At 52.2% G+C, this 20,006-nt stretch overlaps 1 protein-coding gene across 1 annotated transcript in view; it reads left to right on the top strand.

Annotated features, from left to right (window-relative positions):
* The window catches only part of SLC39A11 (solute carrier family 39 member 11), a 61,786-nt gene extending 43,089 nt beyond the window's left edge, over positions 1–18,697 (top strand). The window contains exons 7-10 of the mRNA XM_058038679.1: positions 4,985–5,054; positions 15,201–15,299; positions 16,349–16,507; positions 17,272–18,697. Coding sequence (XP_057894662.1) covers positions 4,985–5,054; positions 15,201–15,299; positions 16,349–16,507; positions 17,272–17,350 — 407 coding nt within the window. The 3' untranslated portion in view covers positions 17,351–18,697. The remainder of the gene's footprint in view (positions 1–4,984; positions 5,055–15,200; positions 15,300–16,348; positions 16,508–17,271) is intronic.
* The last annotated feature ends 1,309 nt before the right edge of the window (positions 18,698–20,006 follow it).

A 20,006-nucleotide genomic window follows, 5' to 3' on the forward strand; every position in this document is an offset into this window, starting at 1 on the left:
CATCTGTGCCTCGTCTGGGGGATGTCCCTGCTCCTCCTGGAGCACCCCACCCCTGCTGGGAGGGTGAGGAAGAGGAGGAAGAGGCAGCCTGGCATCCCCAGGAGGATGCAGGAAAGGGGATGCTGTCATCCTCCTCCCCTTACTTTTATTTCCTGTGAGGAACTTGTGATCCAGGCAATAAATCCCTGAAATTCAAAATTCATCCCTTCAACCATTGCCCCACCCCAACGTTTCCCTTACACGGAGATTTCACGGCACACCAAATGATTTCCAGTGGGAAACTGAGCAGAAGGTGAAGCCCTGGAGCTGGAAAATTCTGTGGGATTTGAGGGAGTGGAGCAGGAATTCCAGGGAATGGAGCAGGAATTCCATGGGATGGGGCAGCAATTCCGTGGGATTTGAAGGAATGGAGCAGCAATTCAGAGAGGGACACCAGTGACATTCTCAGGAATCAGGTGACATTCTCAGGTGAGGAATGAAGGTGCCATCCCCAGATTTGGGTGATGTTCTCAGTAAAGGGCACAGGTGACGTTCTCAGGTGACATCCCCAGGGCTCAGGTGACATTCTCAGGTTTGGGTGATGCTCTCAGTGAAGGACACAGGTGGCACTGTCAGGGCTCAGGTGACATTCTCAGCTGCTGCTCCCAGGCTGGTTTTGGCTCCTTTTGGCTCTGTGGTCCCAGCTCAGCTCCCTCGGGGCTCCTTCTGCAGCTGAAGGAAATTCACATTTTCCATGGCGGGCAGTTTCCCTCAGGCTGTTGAAGGGGACAGGGGTGTCTCTGATGTCCCCCTGTCCCCAGCTCATCTGTCACCACCTCATCTGGAGGCGGCCACTGAGAACACATCAATGTTTTGTCAGCAGCACAGCCAGCAAGGTGACAAAAGGCAATTAAACCCAGGATTTTCTGCAGAAAAATGCAATTAAACCCAGGATTTTCAGCAGCAAAATGCAATTAAACCCAGGATTTTCAGCAGCCGGGATGAAATATTCCACTGAAATATTCATGTGGGAGCTGCTTCCCTGCCTTGTCCCCACCAGAGCTCAGGTCTGTCACATTAAACTCACTGAGCAGTGGCCTGAGAAAGCATTTCTGTGCTGGGAATGAAAGTTTAAATATCTCTGATGGATTCGGGTGCTGTGGGGTCAGGAGAGCTCAGCTCCAGCTGGGCCAGGCCCTGCTTTAGCTCAGGTCTGCTCTGGGAATTTGGGAATTTGGGAAAGAGTTTTGTGCTTGCAGAGAAGCATTCCCAGGATGGAGGAGCTTGGGGGTGTTGGGCAGTTGCTGGAGTTCTTTTAAAATCAGGTGGAGTTCTTTAAAATCAGGTGGAGTTCTTTAAAATCGGGTGGGATTCTTTAAAATTGGGTGGAGTTCTTTGAAGTCAGGCGGAGTTCTTTAAAAATCAGATGGAGTTCTTTAACATTCAGGTGGATTTCCTTAAAAATCAGGTGGAGTTCTTTCAAAGTCAGGAATTCTGTAAAATCAGGTGGATTTCTTTCAAATCAGGTGGTGTTCCTTAAAATTCAGGTGGAGTTCTTTAAAATCAAGTGGAGTTCTTTAAAATTCAGGTGGAGTTCTTTAAAATTGGATGGAGTTCTTTAAAATCAAGTGGAATTGTTTCAAAACCAGGTGTTCTCTAAAATCAGGTGGAATTCTTTAAATTCAGGTGGAGTTCCTTAAAATCAGGTGGAGTTCTTTAAAAATCGGATGGAGTTCTATAAAATCAGTGTAATTCTTTAAAATCAGGTGGAGTTGTTAAAGACCAGGTATAATTCTATAAAATCAGGTGTAATTCTTTAAAATCAGGTGGAGTTCTATAAAAATCAGGTGAAGTTCTTTAAAATCAGATGGAGTTCTATAAAATCAAGGGGAATTCTTTCAAAATCAGGTGTTCTCTGTAATCAGGTGGAATTCTTTAAAATTGGGTGGGATTCTTTCAAATCAGGTGGAATTCTTTAAAAATCAGGCGGAGTTCCTTAAAAATCAGGTAAAGTTTAAAATGAGGTGGAGTTCTTTACAAATCAGGTGTAATTCTATAAAATCAGGTGGAATTCTTTAAAAGTAAGGCGGAGTTGTTTAAAATCAGGTGGAGTTATTTGAAATTCAGGTGGAGTTCTATAAATTCAGGTGAAATTCTTTAAAAAATCAGGTGGAGGTTGAGCTGCCAGCCTCCTGCTCAGCTGCTGCAGCTCCGTGGAATCCAACTGAGCATTGAAATGAGGATTTGCTTCTGTGGGAGGAGGAGGAGAGAGGAGAGGGTGGGCTGAGGATGGCTCTGAGGGGGTTAAACCAGGATCAGCAATGAGCAGGAATCTCCTCCTGCCTCCCCAGCCCCACCTGGACGCCCCCAAACCCCTCAGGTGCTGCCGCAAACCTGGAGAATCCCTGGGATCTGCTAATCCCGGAGCAATAATGACAAAATGGTGATTCCTGGAGAGCCCTGGGGCTTCACACAGCTCTGAGTGGCGGAGCTTAAACTCTTGGAGAAATCCAGAGCTCATTATGGCAGGATTAATTTCCCACTAGGAGCTGAGCAGCTCTTCCCAGGGCAGGATGAATTATGGATGAGAGCTTGGCAGCAGAAAGGAGAATTTCCCTGGGCTGGGGCAGGGGGAGCAGCTCCAGAGCATCCATGGGAGGGGATGGGGGCACCCCCAGCTCTGGCAGGGCCTGGGGGGCCACAGGGATGTGGGATGGGCAGGTCCTGCAGGGTTTGGGAAGTGTTTGAGCTGTGGGATGGGCAGGTCCTGCAGGGTTTGGGATCGCTGAGCAGGGTTTGGGATCACTGAGCAGGATTTGGGAACTCTTGGTGCTGTGGGATGGGCAGATCCTGCAGGATTTGGGATCACTGAGCAGGATTTGGGATCACTGAACAGCATTTGGGAATTCTTGGTGCCTTGGGATGTGCAGGTCCTGCAAGATTTGGGATCACTGAGCAGGATTTGGGAAGTGTTTTTGCTATGGGATTGCAGGTCCTGCAGGATTTGGGATCACTGAGCAGGACTTGGGATCACTGAACAGCATTTGGGAATTCTTGGTGCCTTGGGATGTGCAGGTCCTGCAAGATTTGGGATCACTGAGCAAAATTTGGGATCGCTGAGCAGGATTTGGGATCACTGGGCAGGATTTGGGAAGTGGTTTTGCTATGGGATTGCAGGTCCTGCAGGATTTGGGAACTCTTTGTGCTGTGGGATATGCAGGTCCTGCAGGATTTGGGATCACTGAGCAGAATTTGGGAGGTTGGTACTCTGGGATGTGCAGATCCTGCAGGGTTTGGGATCACTGAGCAGGATTTGGGATCGCTGAACAGGATTTGGGATCATTGAACAGGATTTAGGCCGATTTTGGGTTCATCCAGGATCTTTTCCAGAGCTGTGCCCCATTTCTGTGAGCCCCTGCCACTGGGGGATTTTAGGGCCAGTTTTTTGGGGATTTTTGGGATCTCCTTGCCCTGTTTTAGGGCTGGCTCTGAGGAGCTGCCAATGTTCGTGGCTCAGGGATGGGAATGTTGTGGTTATCCCAGGCTCTGCTGCTTTTCCTGCTGTTTCCAAGGCAACTGGGAACCCTCAGGGCCACAGACACACCCAGGGTGCCCTTCCCACCTGCTGGAATGCTCACCTGAGCCCTCCTCGCAGGCTGGAAAATCCCTCCAGCTTTGGTTCTGACCTCTGAATTCCCCACCCCAAAAATGGGGATTTTGAATTCCCCAAAATGAGGATTTTAAATGCCAAAAATGGGGATTTTAAACCCCCAAAAATGGGAATTTTAAACCACCCAAAATAGGGATTTCAACCCCAAAAATGGAGATTTCAAACTCCAAAAAATGGGGATTTAAACCCCAAAAATGAGGGTTTTAAAGCCCCAAAAAATTGGGGATTTTAAACCTCCAAAATGGGGATTTTAAACCCCAAAAATGGAGATTTTAAACACCATAAATGGGGAGTTTAAACCCCAAAACTGAAGATTTTAAACCAAAGTGAAAAAAATACCAAGGCTTTGGTGCTTTCTGAAAAACAAGTTGTTTTTGTTTTTTTTTTGTTTTGTTTTTGTTTTGTTTTTTTTTTTCTGGGAAGGCTTTTCAGCTGTTTTCCTTGGGGTTTATGGGATTAACTGTATTTAAAATTATGGGATTAACTGTATTTAAAATTATGGGGTTAGCTGTAACACACAGTAATCTGCGGGGCAGGGATTTTCACATGGAATTTGGGTTTCCTGTGCGTGCAGCCTGTCCCTGCAGTGCTGTGCTGGGAGCCTGGCCCTGGTTCACTTCAGCTCCTGGGGGGTTCCTGGGACAAACTGAGCTTTGCTTCTGCTGGAATTCACCAAGTTCTGCTGAGCCTGAGCCCTTTGGAGCTGCTTGGCTCCTTGGTGAAATCCCATTGCAGCTGCTGGGGATTGGGGATTGGGATCTTTTCCCTTTCTTGGCACTCATCAATCCAGAACCTTCTCCCCGTGCTGGGTCCAGGGTGGGCAGTGCTGGGTGGAATTCTCCTGAGAAGCCTCAGAGGAAAAGAAAAACGATGGTTATGTGCTGCTGTGGCATGCAACAGGGGCATCTGTGATTGGTTTCCTTTCCTTTCCTTTCCTTTCCTTTCCTTTCCTTTCCTTTCCTTTCCTTTCCTTTCCTTTCCTTTCCTTTCCTTTCCTTCCCTTCCCTTCCCTTCCCTTCCCTTCCCTTCCCTTCCCTTCCCTTCCCTTCCCTTCCCTTCCCTTCCCTTCCCTTCCCTTCCCTTCCCTTCCCTTCCCTTCCCTTCCCTTCCCTTCCCTTCCCTTCCCTTCCCTTCCCTTCCCTCCTTCTGATGAAATCCTTTCTTCTATTCTTTTAGCATAGTTCTAATATATAATTTTCTTTTAATACAATATGTATCATAAAATAATAAGTGAGCCTTCAAGATTCTCATCTCTTCCCTCATCCTGGGACCCCTGCAAACACCATACAGGGCTGCACCTCACTGGTCCTTACTGGTGTTTCCCTGCCGTTTCAGAGGGCCTGGCAGTGGGAGTTGGCTTTGGAGCTGTTGGGAAATCCCAGTCTGCCACATTCCAGAGTGCCAGGTAAGAGCTGATCCTGCTTTTGGTGGGTTCCTTTGCCTCTCTGGGATCGCTGGGGAGAGGCACCGAGCGTCCCCGTGGGTGCTGCTGGCCCTCAGGAGGGGCACCCAGGGATTTTGGGGTGTCCATCGCCTCCCTTCTCCCGTTGGAGGGAAAATAAACCTGGAGTGGAGCTGGAGAAATGGGAGGAAGGGATGATAAACTGGAGCAGAGCTGGAGAAACAGGAGCAAGGGAAAATAAACCTGGAGAAATGGGAGGAAGGGGAAATGGACCTGGAGAAATGGGAGGAAGGAATGATAGACCTGGAGCTGGGCTGGAGGAACGGGAGGAGAGGATAATGAACCTGGAGAAACAGGAAGAAAGGAAAAAAAAATCCTGGAGCAGAGATGGAGAAACAAGAGGAAGGGAAAATAAACCTGGAGAAAGGGATAATGAGAACCTGGATAAATGAGAGGAAGGGATGATAAACCTGAAGTGGAACTGGAAGAAATGGGAGGGAAGTATAATAAATGTGGAGCAGAGCTGGAGAAGCTGGAGGAAGGGGAAATAAACTGGAGAAATGGGAGGAAGGGATGATAAACCTGGAGCAGAGCTGGAGGAAAAGGAGGAAGGGAAAATGGACCTGGAGGAACGGGAGGAAGGGGAAATAAAGCTGGAGGAAGGGATAATGAACCTGGAGAAATGGGAGGAAGGGAAAATGGACCTGGAGAAATGGGAGGAAGGGATAATGAACCTGGAGAAATGGGAGGAAGGGGAAATGGACCTGGAGGAGCGGGAGGGAGGGATGACAGACCCGGAGCGGGGCTGCCGGGGCTGCCGGGGCTTTGGCTCCTCTCGGTGGCCGCCCTGCTCACGGCAGCTCCTGCTGGCCCTGCCCGGGTTCTGCTTTTCCCTGGGGCTTGGGGCTGTTGTGGCTCCCGAGGAGAGCGGGATCGGCTCTGGGGAGAAATCCCTCCCGGGGAGGGTGGGGAGGGTCCCTGCAGGGTCCCAGGCCAGGCTGGGCCAGATTGGGAGGGGTCCCTGGGTGGATCTTTGAGGTCCTTTCCATCCCAAACCGTTCCATGGTTCCTGCTGAGGGATCTGTGGGGTCCCACAGCTGATTTTGGGTCTATCCAGGTGGATTTTGGGTCTATCCAGGCAGATTTTGGCTCCATCCAGGCTGTCCAGCCCTTTCTCTGTCCACGCTCAAGCTGTGCCCCACAAAGGCACATCCCAAACCTTCCATTCCCATTCCCTGTGCCATCCCAGAGCCCAGGGAGAAGAGCAAGATCCTCCAGCTTTACTCCCTGTGGGTAAAGAGCAGGATCCTCCAGCTTTACTCCCTGGGGGTAGAGAGCAGGATCCTCCAGCTTTACACCCTGGGAATAAAGAGCAGGATCCTCCAGCTTTACTCCCTGTGGGTAGAGAGCAGGATCCTCCAGCTTTACACCCTGGGAATAAAGAGCAGGATCCTCCAGCTTTACACCCCGGGAGTAAAGAGCAGGATCCTCCAGCTTTACTCCCTGTGGGTAGAGAGCAGGATCCTCCAGCTCCCCTCAGCTCTGGCAATAAAAGGCTCTCCACAAAGGCAGCAGAGCTGCAGCAAAAGGAGATTTTGGATGTGCTGGGTCAGCTCAGGCATCCCGGGAGTGCCTGGGATCTGGGAGGGTGCTGGGATTCCCCATCCTCCCCAGGATCCTGGGATTTCTCATCCCACCCATCATCCCAGCTCACCCAGGACCCCGGGATTCCCGTGCTGTCCATCACCCAGGATCCCGGGGTTCCCATGCTGTCCATCACCCAGCATCCCGGGGTTCCCATGCTGTCCATCACCCAGCATCCCGGGGTTCTCCAGCCAGCTCGGGATTCCCCTCCCGGCCCTTGCCGGGGTTCTCTGCGTTTCTTTGCTGCCCCCGGGTGTTCGGCTCCGCTCCTGCGCCCGGGACCCTCCGGGATGCTCCGGGAGCTGCGGCGGCATCAGAGCCCCCGGGAGGGATTTTCACACGTGGGGAGAACACACGGAGAGCCTGGGGATGGGGATGGGAACGGGGATGGGGATGGGAACCAGATGGAGCTGGAGCTGCTGGGAGCAGCACGGGCGGGATTGGAAAGGGACACACAGGGGACAAGCAGGGCACAGGCAAATCCTGAATCTGCCCCTCCCAAATCCTGAATCTGCATCTCCCAAATCCTGAATCTGCCCCTCCCAAATCCTGAATCAGCATCTCCCAAATCCTGAATCAGCATCTCCCAAATCCTGAATCAGCATCTCCCAAATCCTGAATCTGCCCCTCCCAAATCCTGAATCTGCCCCTCCCAAATCCTGAATCTGCATCTCCCAAATCCTGAATCTGCCCCTCCCAAATCCTGAATCTGCCCCTCCCAAATCCTGAATCAGCATCTCCCAAATCCTGAATCAGCATCTCCCAAATCCTGAATCAGCATCTCCCAAATCCTGAATCTGCCCCTCCCAAATCCTGAATCTGCCCCTCCCAAATCCTGAATCTGCATCTCCCAAACCCCAAATCTGCCCCTCCCAAATCCTGAATCTGCCCCTCCCAAATCCTGAATCTGCATCTCCCAAATCCTGAATCTGCCCCTCCCAAATCCTGAATCTGCCCCTCCCAAATCCTGAATCAGCATCTCCCAAATCCTGAATCAGCATCTCCCAAATCCTGAATCAGCATCTCCCAAATCCTGAATCAGCATCTCCCAAATCCTGAATCAGCATCTCCCAAATCCTGAATCTGCCCCTCCCAAATCCTGAATCAGCATCTCCCAAATCCTGAATCTCCACCTCCCAAACCCCAAATCTGCCCCTCCCAAATCCCTGATTTTGGCATTAATCCCACATTTTATCACACATCTCTGGGTTATCAGGGATAAATCCTCATTTTGAATCCCTGATTTTGGCATTAATCTCTGGTTTTATTGCACACCCCTCTTTTTATCCCAAATCCCAGGTTTATCACACATCCCTATTTTTACCCCATCCCTATTTTTCTCTCTATATTCAGCTGGGCTTTGATTCCCTGTGGGTTCTTTCCAGGAAGGAAAATCAGATTTGTTAACCCTCCTCATTCTCCTCCCCCTTTATTTCCTGTAAGGAATGTGGGATCCAGGCAATAAATCCCTAAAATCCACCCCTTAAACCCCACCCCAGCATTCCCCTTCCACTGGGATTCCAGGCCCACCAAACCATTTTTAATTGAAATGTGCTCCCAGATGGAATATCCAGACAAAACCAGAGGATTGATGTTTTCTGCATGGAGCCATAAACATAAACATTAATTGGGAATTTTTATAGGTGCCCCACAGTCCCAGCCTTGCTTTTAGACCACCCAGCTTCTGTGGGTGTCTAATTAAAAAAAAATATATAAAATTTCAATAACCTTTATAAAGTTCTGTATGTCCCTACCCCACATCAATGCAGCCACCTCGTTAAATCCCATTTTATTTAAGGCTGGCCCGCTATGAATATGTAAAAAATTGAAATTATTTGCAGGGTGATGCTGTTTAAAATAGAATTAACGAGGTCTCACGTGAGGATATTGGGGTATTTAAAAGGATCTGGATATTTAAAAATATCTTAAGGTATTAAAAAACAGGGGGGTGAGGGCTTAACTGGAGCCTCCTGGTGCTGCTGGAGCTGGGAGAGGCTGCCAGGGAAGGGTGGCCTTGGGTTTGTGCTGGAAAATGGAGAATTCCTGTCAGGAATCAGCCCTGGCCAGATGGGAGCTCCTCCGTCCCCACAGACTTTGATTTTTAGGGTTGGTGCAGATCTCTTGTAGCAGTTTGGGGGCGTTCCTTGGTCTTCAACCAGCTGGGAAAGGGAATATTTGGGAATATTTGGGGTGTCTCATGTTGATGCCTTTCCTTTTTCCTCTGGAAAAGGGAATATTTGGGAAAATTTGGGAATATTTGGGATGTCTTGTGTTGATCCCTTTCCTTTTTCCTCTGGAAAAGGGAATATTTGGCAATATTTTGGAATATTTGGGATGTCTCACGTTGATCCTTTTCCTTTTTCCTCTGTAATATTTGGGAATATTTGGGATGTTTCCTGTCGATCCCTTCCCTTTTTCCTCTGGAAAAGGGAATATTTGGGAATTCTGTGTTCCTGGGGTGGCTTTCACCCCAAATCCAGCCCTGGGGGAGGTGAGGGGTGCATCGCCCAGGGGATGTGTTTTCCATGGAGGGGATGGTGGAGGAGCAGGTGAAGCACCTGGGGCTCACCTTGAGAAGGCTGAGCTGGAGCAGAGGCTGGACAGAGTTACAGAATAAATTTATTTATTAAAAGGGTTTATTAAAAGGATCTCCTCAACGGATCCACTTTGGGCAGCACAGGAGCCCAGCCAGGGCGGCTGCACCCAAGATGAACCAAAATGGACTCAGAGTCTGGAGTTTTCACACTTTTATAAGTTTTGCTCCATTTCCATATTGGGGTTCATTGTCCCATTGCAGCTCCAGGTGATGCAGTCCCACCCTCACAGATTGCTCCCCTCAATTCCCTGTCGTTGGCACTTTTTGGGCCATTTTGAGCCTTTTTGTTGTTTGCATTTTCGGGGCTGAGGCTGCAGCGGTGTCCTTGGTTGTGGGGCTGGGCAAGGATGAGGCAGGGAAGGAGGAGCTCTGTGGGACAGGGTTTAAGAGGGGAGAAGCTGTGTGGAACAGGGTTTCACTGGGGAGCAGCTCTGTGGAACAGGGGAGAACGGGGGAGAATGGGGAAGGAGCAACTGTGTGGTAAACTCTGTGTAGAACAGGGTGTAAGCTGGGTGTTAAACCCTGTGTGGAGCAGGGTCTAACAGGGGAGAACGCGGAAGGAGCAACTGTGTGGTAAACTCTGTGTAGAACAGGGTCTAACAGGGGAGCAGCTGCTTGGAACAGGGTTTAACAGGGGAGCAGAAGGAAGGAGAAGCTGTGTGGAACAGGGTTTAACAGGGGGAACAGGGAAGGAGAAGCTGGGTGTTAAACCCTGTGTGGAGCAGTGTCTAACACGGGAGCAGAGGGAAGGAGAAGCTGTGTGGAACAGGGTTTAACAGGGGAGAACAGGGAAGGAGAAGCTGTGTGGAACACGGTTTAACTGGGGAGCAGCCGCTTGGAACGGGGTCTAACAGGGGGAACAGGGAAGGAGAAGCTGGGTGTTAAACTTGTGTGGAACAGGGTCTAACAGAGGAGCAGAAGGAAGAAGCAGCTCTGTGGAACAGGGTTTAAGAGGGGAGAACAGGGAAGGAACAGCTGTGTAGAACAGGGTCTAACAGAGGAGCAGCTGTGTAGAACAGGGTCTAACAGGGGAGCAGCTGTGTAGAACAGGGTCTAACAGGGAAGCAGCTCTGTAGAACAGGGTCTAACAGAGGAGCAGCTCTGTAGAACAGGGTCTGACAGGGAAGCAGCTGTGTGGAACAGGGTCTAACGGGAGCAGCTGTGTAGAACAGGGTCTAACAGAGGAGCAGCTGTATGGAACAGGGTCTAACAGGGAAGCAGCTGTATGGAACAGGGTCTAACAGAGGAGCAGCTGTGTAGAACAGGGTCTAACAGGGGAGCAGCTGTGTAGAACAGGTTCTAACAGGGAAGCAGCTGTGTAGAACAGGGTCTAACAGGGGAGCAGCTGTTTGGAACAGGGTCTAACAGGGAAGCAGCTGTGTAGAACAGGGTCCAACAGAGGAGCAGCTGTTTGGAACAGGGTCTAACAGGGGAGCAGCTGTGTAGAACAGGGTCTAACAGGGGAGCAGCTGTATGGAACAGGGTCTAACAGAGGAGCAGCTGTATGGAACAGGGTCTAACAGGGAAGCAGCTGTGTAGAACAGGGTCTAACAGGGGAGCAGCTGTATGGAACAGGGTCCAACAGAGGAGCAGCTGTTTGGAACAGGGTCTAACAGGGGAGCAGCTGTGTAGAACAGGGTCCAACAGGGGAGCAGCTGTTTGGAACAGGGTCCAACAGGTAGGGCAGGTCCGGGGAAAGGGCCCCGTGAGCTCCTTCCCACCTGCAGCCCTGATCAAACACCTCTGCGGGCGGCCCGGCCCGGGGGCAGCCGTGATGCAATCGCAGCAGCCCCAAACAATCGCTTCTTTCAGGCACCGATAACAATCCCGACAGTATGGAAGGGCTGCCATGCAAGAATACACATGCACATTCTCCACTGCGGGGAACTGAAAGCCCGAGTGAAAAGGGGCTTGTTAAGAATATGTAGCCTGCTTTCATAATCACTCCCTCAAAGAATGGGCCCTTGAAAACAAGGCTTTAGGCTTATAGAAGGCTTTCTGTGCCTTGACCTTGCAAATATGCGGAGATGCCAAATTTTTTTTTTTTTTTTTTTTTTTTTTGCAAGTGAACTTGGAGTTTCTCAGCGTGGAGCCGGAGCAGTTGGCAGCAGAGGGGGGCAGGAGCTCCAGCCTGGGATGTTCCGTGGGGAACCCCAACAGCAGGGCGTGGGTTCACCTTTCCTGCCCCAAAAACGGGGCTCTGCTGCGTGGCAGGACGGGCCAAGGGCAGGGCAGAGCTCTGGGGGTTCTGTGTCCAGTTTGGAGCAGTTTCAGGGGATGTGGTTGTCCCGTGGCTGTCACCGACCTGGTTTTACAGACGGGGAAGTTGAGGCAGAGCTGGGAAAGGCAACGCATCCAGTGTGTGTCGGGCCCTTGGTGCTTCCAAGGACTCCGAGGCTGTTGTAGGCACGTGGAGGAGTCACCCAGGGGACGTTTCTGTGCTGTGACAGAGCCTGGGGACACTGTGGCACATCCCCAGGCAGAGTCTGGTGGGGTTTTTCCCTGGATGTGTTTCTGTGGGACCAGCTGAGGTTTGTAGGTTGGGGATGTGCTGCAGGTTGTCCTGCCCCATGCACAGAATCCCAGCGTCACCGAGGTTGGAAAAGCTCTCCAAGGTCCAAGCTGTGCCTTGTCCCCACCTTGTCACCAGCCCAGAGCACCCAGTGCCACATCCTTGGGGTGGCAAAAATCCGACCAGGTGGGACCTGAGTCCCCCACCTCTGTACCCCTTTCCCCACCTTTCTTCTCCTCTCTTTGGGACCCCAAACCCTTCACCCCGTGGGTTTGCGTGGTGGCTCATGGCTGTCCCCCGTGTCCCCGTGTCCCTGTGCCACCCGGGTGTCTCTGTGCTGGTTTTATCAATGTGTTCCCTCGCTGCAGCAGCAGCAGCCGGGGGAAGCCTTCCAAGAGTCCGCACCTATTCCCGTCAAAAGGCGCCTTTGTTCCCCGGACACAATGACACAGTGACACAATGCGGCTTTGATCGCTCCTGCTGCCCCGGGGCTGCCCTGCCGCGGGGGAAGGAAGGAGGGAGGGGATGGCCCTGGGGATGGAGTGTTGCTTGAGATGGGGATATCCCTTGGGATGGAGTGTCCTTTGGGAACAGGATATCCCTTGGGACAGGACTATCCCTTTGGATGTGCTGTCATTTGGGATGGAAATATCCCTTGGGATGGAGTGTCCCTTGGGACAGGATATCCCTTGGGATGGAAGTATCCCTTGGGATAGGATGTCCCTTGAGATGGAGAATCCCTTGGGATGGAGTATCCCTTGGGACAGGAGTGTCCCTTGGGACGGGAGTGTCCTTTGGGATAGGAATATCCCTTGGGATGAAGTGTCCCTCGGGATGGGATGTCCCTTGGGATGGGATGTCCCTCAGGATGGAATGTCCCTTTGGATGGAGTGTCCCTCGGGATGGGATGTCCCTCAGGATGGGATGTCCCTCAGGATGGAGTGTCCCTTAGGATGGGATGTCCCTCGGGATGGGATGTCCCTCGGGATGGGATGTCCCTCAGGATGGGATGTCCCTCGGGATGGGATGTCCCTCAGGATGGAGTGTCCCTTTGGATGGAGTGTCCCTCAGGATGGAGTGTCCCTCAGGATGGGATGTCCCTCAGGATGGGATGTCCCTCGGGATGGGATCTCCCTTGGGACTGAGTATCCCTTAGGACAGCACTTGGGACAGGATATCCCTTAGGATGGGTTTATTTGCAGCACGGAGGTGAATCCCATTTCTGCCTCCTGCCCAGAGCAGGGGTGGCTCCCTTGGGGCAGTGACCCTAGGAAAGCATTGGGAATGTTCGGGTGTTCCCTTGGCACGGAGCTCTCCTCGTGCCCAGGGGATCCGTGTCCTTGGTGGGGCTCACATTTCCTGGGAACGGGGATAAAATCCTGCCCTGGGCTGGGCATTCATGGCAGCCCCAGCTGTGGGGCTGGGACTGCTTTTGGGGAGCCCACATGGACTGTCCTGGGGCTGATTCTTGGTCTTGGAAAGCCCAAATGGATTGTCCTGGGGTTGTCCTGGTTTTTGGGAAACCCATATGGATTTTCTGGGGGTTATTAACCCAGGATTTCCTGGTTTTGGGGAGTTCTTGGTTTTGGGGAGCCCACATGGATTGTCCTGGGCTTATTCCTGGTTTTGGGGAGCCCACATGGATTATTCTGAGGTTGTTCCTGCTTTGGGGTTATTCCTGGTTTTGGGGAGTTCTTGGTTTTGAGGACTCCACATGGATTGTTCTGGGCCTGTTTCTGGTTTTGAGGAGCCTGAGTGGATTGTCCTGGAGTTGTTCCTGGTTTTGGGGAGTTCCTGGTTTTGGGGATTCCACATGGATTTTCCTGGAGCTGTTCCTGGTGTTGGGGATTCCACATGGATTGTCCTGGGGCTGTTCCTGGTTTTGGGGAGAGCCCATGGATTGTCCTGGGGTTGTTCCTGGTTTTGGGGAGCCCACATGGATTGTCCTGGGGCTGTTCCTGGTTTTGGTGAGCCCCCATGGATTGTCCCGGGGGATGTGCGGGAAGAAGAGCACAAGAGGACAGACCCAAGCCCTGATGGGTCCCTCCTGGCTCTGCCCCATCCCATCCCTCCCTCCTGCCCCTCGGGGCTCAGCCTGGGGGTCCCAATTCCCGCTGGGGTCGGGGTGGGGGGAGCTCCCCACCCTCCCCGCACAGAGCCCTCCATTCACAGCTCCCTCCCTGCTCGTCTGTCGCAGCCAGGAGCAGCAATAGCTGCTTTGTGCTGAGCCAGGGAAGGAGGGGAAAGGCCCAGCCCCGGGGCGCAGACAGCGGCTGCAGTGTTTCCCTGCAGGGATGGTTTTCCCCCTCCGTCCTCCCTCTCTTTGCTGGAATAATGTTTGTGATTGTGATGGCCTGTCCTGCCCAGGGAAAGCCCAGAGCCTCTCCCCCTTCCCTCCCCTGCTCTGGGAACCCTGGGAGAAGTTTAAACAACCCCGAGAGGTTTTTTCTCACCGGGCTTATTTTACTTATTTTACTTATTTTAGGGGGTGTAAAGAGGGAGCTGGCGGCTGTTGGCAGAGCAGGACTGAGCTGGGAGAGGCTCTGGGGGAACTCAGAGCCCAAACCCTCCCTGCTGGAGCCCCCAAGGGTGGTCCCACTCTTGGTGTCCCCCAGTGCCACCAACAGAGCCCAGCTAAGGTGGAGAAATTGCAGAAAGGCTCCCAGGGTGGGACAGAGGTGTGGGGAGCCCATGGCACAAACACGAGCCCTTTTTGGTGCCTGAAACGTTCCTCCAAAATCCCAAACTCCTGCAGAGGTGGAAGGGAGGGAGGTGGATGTGCCAGCCATGCACAGCTCCAGCAAAAACCCAATTCTTCCCTGTGAGGACAAAATCCTTCCCTGAGAGGGTGGGGATGCCCTGGGATGGAATTCCCAGAGCAGCTGCGGTTACCCCTGGGTCCCTGGCAGTGCCCAAGGCCAGGCTGGAGCAGCCTGGCAAAGCTGGAGGTGTCCCTGCCGTGCCAGGGGTGGGATGGGATGGGATTTAAAATCCCTTCTCACCCAAAGCATTCCAGGAGTCTGGGATTCCCTGACTGATGCACAGCCCCGCTCTCCCCTCTGCTGAGTTTGATGCTGGAATTTCCAAAGTGTTCCCTTTCCATGGGATGTGAGAGGGGGAAAAGAGGGAGAGCAAAAAAAGAGGGAGAGCAAAAAAAAGGGAAAACAGAAAGAGAGGGAATGTTGCAGCTCCCGGGAATCCTCGGGCTGAAATCCCCCCAGAGCCTCCCAGGACAAGCTCTGGGGGATGGAATTTGCTGGGATCCTGTTAAATCTGGGCACTGGGGCTGGGAGCATTTCCACTGAATCTTTAATTGTGTCCCTTTTTCCCAGTAGCTTATCCCAGGCTGAGCTTTGCACCTAACATAAATAAATTGATCTATTTGTACTTCTTTTAGGAATTTAGCCATTGGGATTGGCATCCAGAACTTCCCAGAGGGCCTGGCTGTCAGCCTGCCCCTGCGTGGCGCGGGATTTTCCACCTGGAAAGCGTTCTGGTGAGCTCTGCTCCAGGGAGAGGAGCCTCCTCCAGCAGCCCCTCCTGCCTCTGATCCTCCCCACATCCATGGGATGGAGCCCTTGGCGTGGGATTGCTCTGGCTCTGCTGTGTTCCCTCTGGTGCTGCAGCTCTCCAGCACTGTTCTGCTCCTTCCACACCCTCCAGGCTCAGATCCCAGAGCCTGGATCCCAGGGATGCATCCCTGATCAACCATCACATCCCAGGGATGAATCCCTGATCCCAACAATCACCAGTCCCAGGGATGAATCCCTGATCCCAACCATTGCCTCATCCTGGGGCTGAATCCCCGATCCCAGCAATCACCAGGTCCGAGGGATGAATCCCTGATCCCAGCAATTCTTCAGGGCTGTGCTGGGCTCCAGATCCTGCACTGCCTTTATTTTTTTTTTCCTGTCCCTTCATTTTTCTTTCCCTTCAGGCTGCATTTCAACCCCACTTCTATTTTTTCCCCTTTTCCCAGAGGTGCTAAATCCAAGGGCACAAACCCTGGGAGCAGGAGCAGGAGCTGCCCCTGCCCTACTCCGGGTGATGGACGGAGGGAGGGGAGGATCCCAAACTGCTCCAAAGTTTTGTTTTCCTTTCCTCCCACCCACCTCCTTCAGTGCTGGGGCTTGCAGCAGGATTGCTGCTGCTGGGAGGGGATTTCCCATGGTCCAGAGGGCTGGGAAAGAAAAGGACTGGGCAGGATGTGGCTTTGTCCTGCTTGAGGCTGGGGCCAGGCTGGGACTGAGTGGTGCTGATTGGAAATGTTCCCTCTGCCTGGGAGCTGGATCCCCCAATCCCACAGAGCTGCTGGGAGCAGGAATTAGATCCTGCCTGGAAAACTCAGCTGGGAAAATGTCAAAATTGTTCTGTCAAACCCTTTCCTGTCGCCATAATCCAGGTGTGGCAGTGTCCGACTCCTCCGGGGCACGGGGAACAGGGACACAGTGGGAATGGGGTGGTTTGAGCCCCCTGATCCCTTTGGGATGGCTGTGCCAGCCCTGCCCCAGCTCTCCAGGGCTGTTCTGGCTGTTTGTCTGGCAGGTATGGGCAGCTGAGCGGGATGGTGGAGCCCCTGGCCGGGCTCCTGGGCGCCTTTGCCGTGGTGCTGGCGGAGCCGCTCCTGCCCTACGCGCTGGGGTTTGCTGCTGGAGCCATGGTGTACGTGGTGATGGACGACATCATCCCCGAGGCACAGACCAGGTGAGACCCCCCTCACCTGTGGGAGGGTCACCCCCACCCCTGGGAACGAGGAGGGTCCGTGGGACGGGGGAGTTTGGGAGCAGAGGGGATTTAAACACCCAGCCAAGGCCGGGAAGTGGAGATGTGTGGTGGTGATTGCAGGGTCACAGGACGAGGGAAGAGATGAGAATCTGACTCCATGTTTCTGAAAGCTGATTTATTATTTTATTATATATATTATATTAAACTATACTAAAATAATAGAAGAAAAGATTTCATCAGAAGGCTTGAAAGGAAAGGAATGGAATGATAATAAAATCTTGTGACTGCCCAGCGAGTCTGACACAGCCAGACTGTGATTGGCCATTAATTAAAAACAACCAATCACAGATGCACCTGTTGCATTCCACAGCAGCAGATAACCATTGTTTACATTTTGTTCCTGAGGCCTGTAAGCTTCTCAGGAGGAAAAATCCTAAAGAAAGGATTTTTCATAAAATGTGTCTGCGACAGAGATGGGTTCTGCTCCTTGGCTGGATGGAGAGGCTGGGAATCCTCCAGGCAGCAAGCTGAGAGAAAAGGGGAAAATTATCCCACGGAGATGGGGTTTGGGATCCCAGGGGGTCAGGATGCAGCCAAGGGATTGCTGAGGTCCCTCCCCATGCCAGGGAATGGTCCCCATGGGCAGGAGGGTTTGGGATCATCGGGGCTGGCATGGGACATGAGCAGCATTCCCTGCTCCAACATTCCCTGCTCCAACATTCCCCTGTCCCCTCTCCCTGCAGTGGCAACGGCAAGTTGGCATCCTGGACCTCCATCCTGGGCTTTGTGGTGATGATGTCCCTGGACGTGGGGCTGGGCTAGGGCAGGGCTGCACTGCCAGGAGGACACAGCAGAGCCCCGCGCCGCGGGATCGGAGCCGCGCACGCCTCGGCCCGGGACTGGATCTGTACATAGAATTTTGGGATCTGGTTTGGTGTTGATTTCCTCTGATTTTGTATCTCCCCCTCCCCTCTGAGTTCCTGGCGATGGTTTCCAAGCACAAATACGGGTGGGTCCTCCCAGATCCTGGTTGGGGTTTCCTCTTGGGAGGGGCGTTGGATGAACGCTGGGCTGGTTTCTCCAGGGAATTTGGGATTTTGATCCTCTCTGTTCTGGCAGAGGTTGGGAATTCCCTGCCCTGTGTGGAGGCTGGTCTGGGGCCTTGAAATGGAGTAATCTCCTTATGGAGTGTGGAATTGCACCCTTTTTTGGGAAGGCTGAAGGCATTGGGGCTGTGATGAGCCATGGGATCACAGGTCTTCCACACCCTGCTGCTCCTCAGGAACGCTGCAGGGATTGCTTTGGATGCATGGAGATAGTGCAGGCAAATAAAGATGAATTTTCTTGGGATCTCTGCAAGAGGGAAATGTCATTTTTTCCTGAATGTGTCTCAGAGGGGCACTGCTCCAATGTGTCCAATGTTCTGGGGTTTTCTACAGGAAAAACCCCAAAAAAGGAGGATTTGAGTGTTCTCCATGCATTCCATGTGGAGCTGTCTGGGCTGCCCAAGGGATTCTGGATTTCAGCTGCTGCTTCCAGCAATCAGAACTCCCCGAAGGGCCAAGCCAGGGTTCTCCTGCTCACCTGCAGGAAGGGCAGGAGCAGAGCCAGCACCGGGGCATTTTGGGATGAACGGATTAATAAATCCCTCAGGACGGATTAATTATCCCACTGGAGATAATTCAGAACCATTCATGGACAGAAGCATGCATGGACATTCCTGCCTCTTCTCCTGCTGCTTCCCAAGCATTTCTTGTGGAATGGCTCTTCCTGAGAGGTGAGGATTGATCCCCAGTCCTGGACTGGGCAGGCTGAGGGGTGAATCCTGCCCATCCCCGTGCCAGCCTTGGGGAATGCTGCAAATCCTGGCCACCCCTCGCTCCAATCTCCAGCACAAAGAGCTTCTCTGAACCCTCCTGTGGGATTATTTGGATCACCTGGCTGCTCAATCCCTCTGGAACTGGGGCTGGGATGTCCTGGATCCCCCTTGAGTCCCCCCAAAGGGAGGGAACAAGCTGGAGTAATCCGAGCTCTCCATTTTGTTCAGTCCTTGTTTTTTGGGAAGGATTTCCTTTGTGTGTCCCTCTGGATGATCCAAAGCTCCTGTTTGCTGATGGATTTGACCTTTTAACTGTGATTGCTTCCAATAAATGGGAAATGGAGTTGGCACAGAGTTGTTTCCATGCCATAAGTCCACGGATTGGATCCTCCTCCCTCCACTCTGCTGGGTTTCCTTCCTCCTCCATCCTCACTGTTCCTGGCTTTCCAAGGTCCTCTCTTGGCTGGGAAAGCTTCCTAGCTTCCTTGGGGCTGGAAAGCTTCCTTGGGATTTGGAAAAGAAGGGAAAAGCCAAGGAAAGGCAGTGCCATCCTGGGTGTGCATCCCTGGAACTGTGGGGCTGAGCTGGGTCCCTCCAGGCACAGGGGAAATTTGGGATTTCAGCCTTTAGCAGGACAAACAGGGGGGTCAGGGCCCTTCTTTGGAAAGGTGACTTTGGCGTTTCCTGCTTTAATTCCTGGTGTGTGGTGCCAACTGGTACAAAAAAACCCCAAAAACAACATTAGAGAGTTGGAGGCAGCCTTGTAATCAGATTTCTGGGAGATAATGCCACAAAAAGCATTTCATCCTGCCTGGATGCAGCCAGGCCAGATGGGGATGGAGCTCTGGGAAGGGAGGGAGGCAGAAATCCCAGAGGAAAATCCCTTTTTTCTGTTTGTCCCTTGGAGGGAAATGAAATGATCTCCCCATTCCTTGGTGTGAGGGAAGCTCCCCCTAATTTTTCAGTAAAACCTTTAGATTCCTGAGTTTGGTCTTAAAACCAAAATAAATTTTAACAGTTGGAGGGAAACTTAAATTGTGATCCTTCTGCAGCTAAAACTTCAACCCCCCCCCCCAAATAAAGGTTTTTCTCTCTCTTCTCTTCTCTTCTCTTCTCTTCTCTTCTCTTCTCTTCTCTTCTCTTCTCTTCTCTTCTCTTCTCTTCTCTTCTCTTCTCTTCTCTTCTCTTCTCTTCTCTTCTCTTCTCTTCTCTTCTCTTCTCTTCTCTTCTCTTCTCTTCTCTCTCTTCTCTTCTCTTCTCTTTCCCTTCTCTTCCCCTTCTCTTTCCCCCTTCTCTTTCCCCTTCTCTTTCCCCTTCTCTTTCCCCTTCTCTTTCCCCTTCTCTTTCCCCTTCTCTTTCCCCTTCTCTTCCCCTTCTCTTTCCCCTTCTCTTTCCCCTTCTCTTTCCCCTTCCCTCTCCCTCTTTCTCTCTTTTACTTTTTCCTTTCTTTATCCTTTTCTCTTTTCCCTTTTTTCTTTTTCCTTTTTCTCCTTTCCCACCCCAACCCCCAGCCTGTATCTGTAGCCTCTTTGCTGCTGTTTTTTTGGATGTTTTGGGGTTTTCCAGGCCCTGCTGATGAACAGGGTGACCAGAGAAAGGGAAAATAATGGGGAAACGATGGGAAATCCCCCAGTTCCTCCCAGCCCCGGGGGTGGCTGT

This window comes from Melospiza georgiana, chromosome 21, assembly GCF_028018845.1.
Source record: "Melospiza georgiana isolate bMelGeo1 chromosome 21, bMelGeo1.pri, whole genome shotgun sequence".
Classification (NCBI taxonomy): Eukaryota; Metazoa; Chordata; class Aves; order Passeriformes; family Passerellidae; genus Melospiza; species Melospiza georgiana.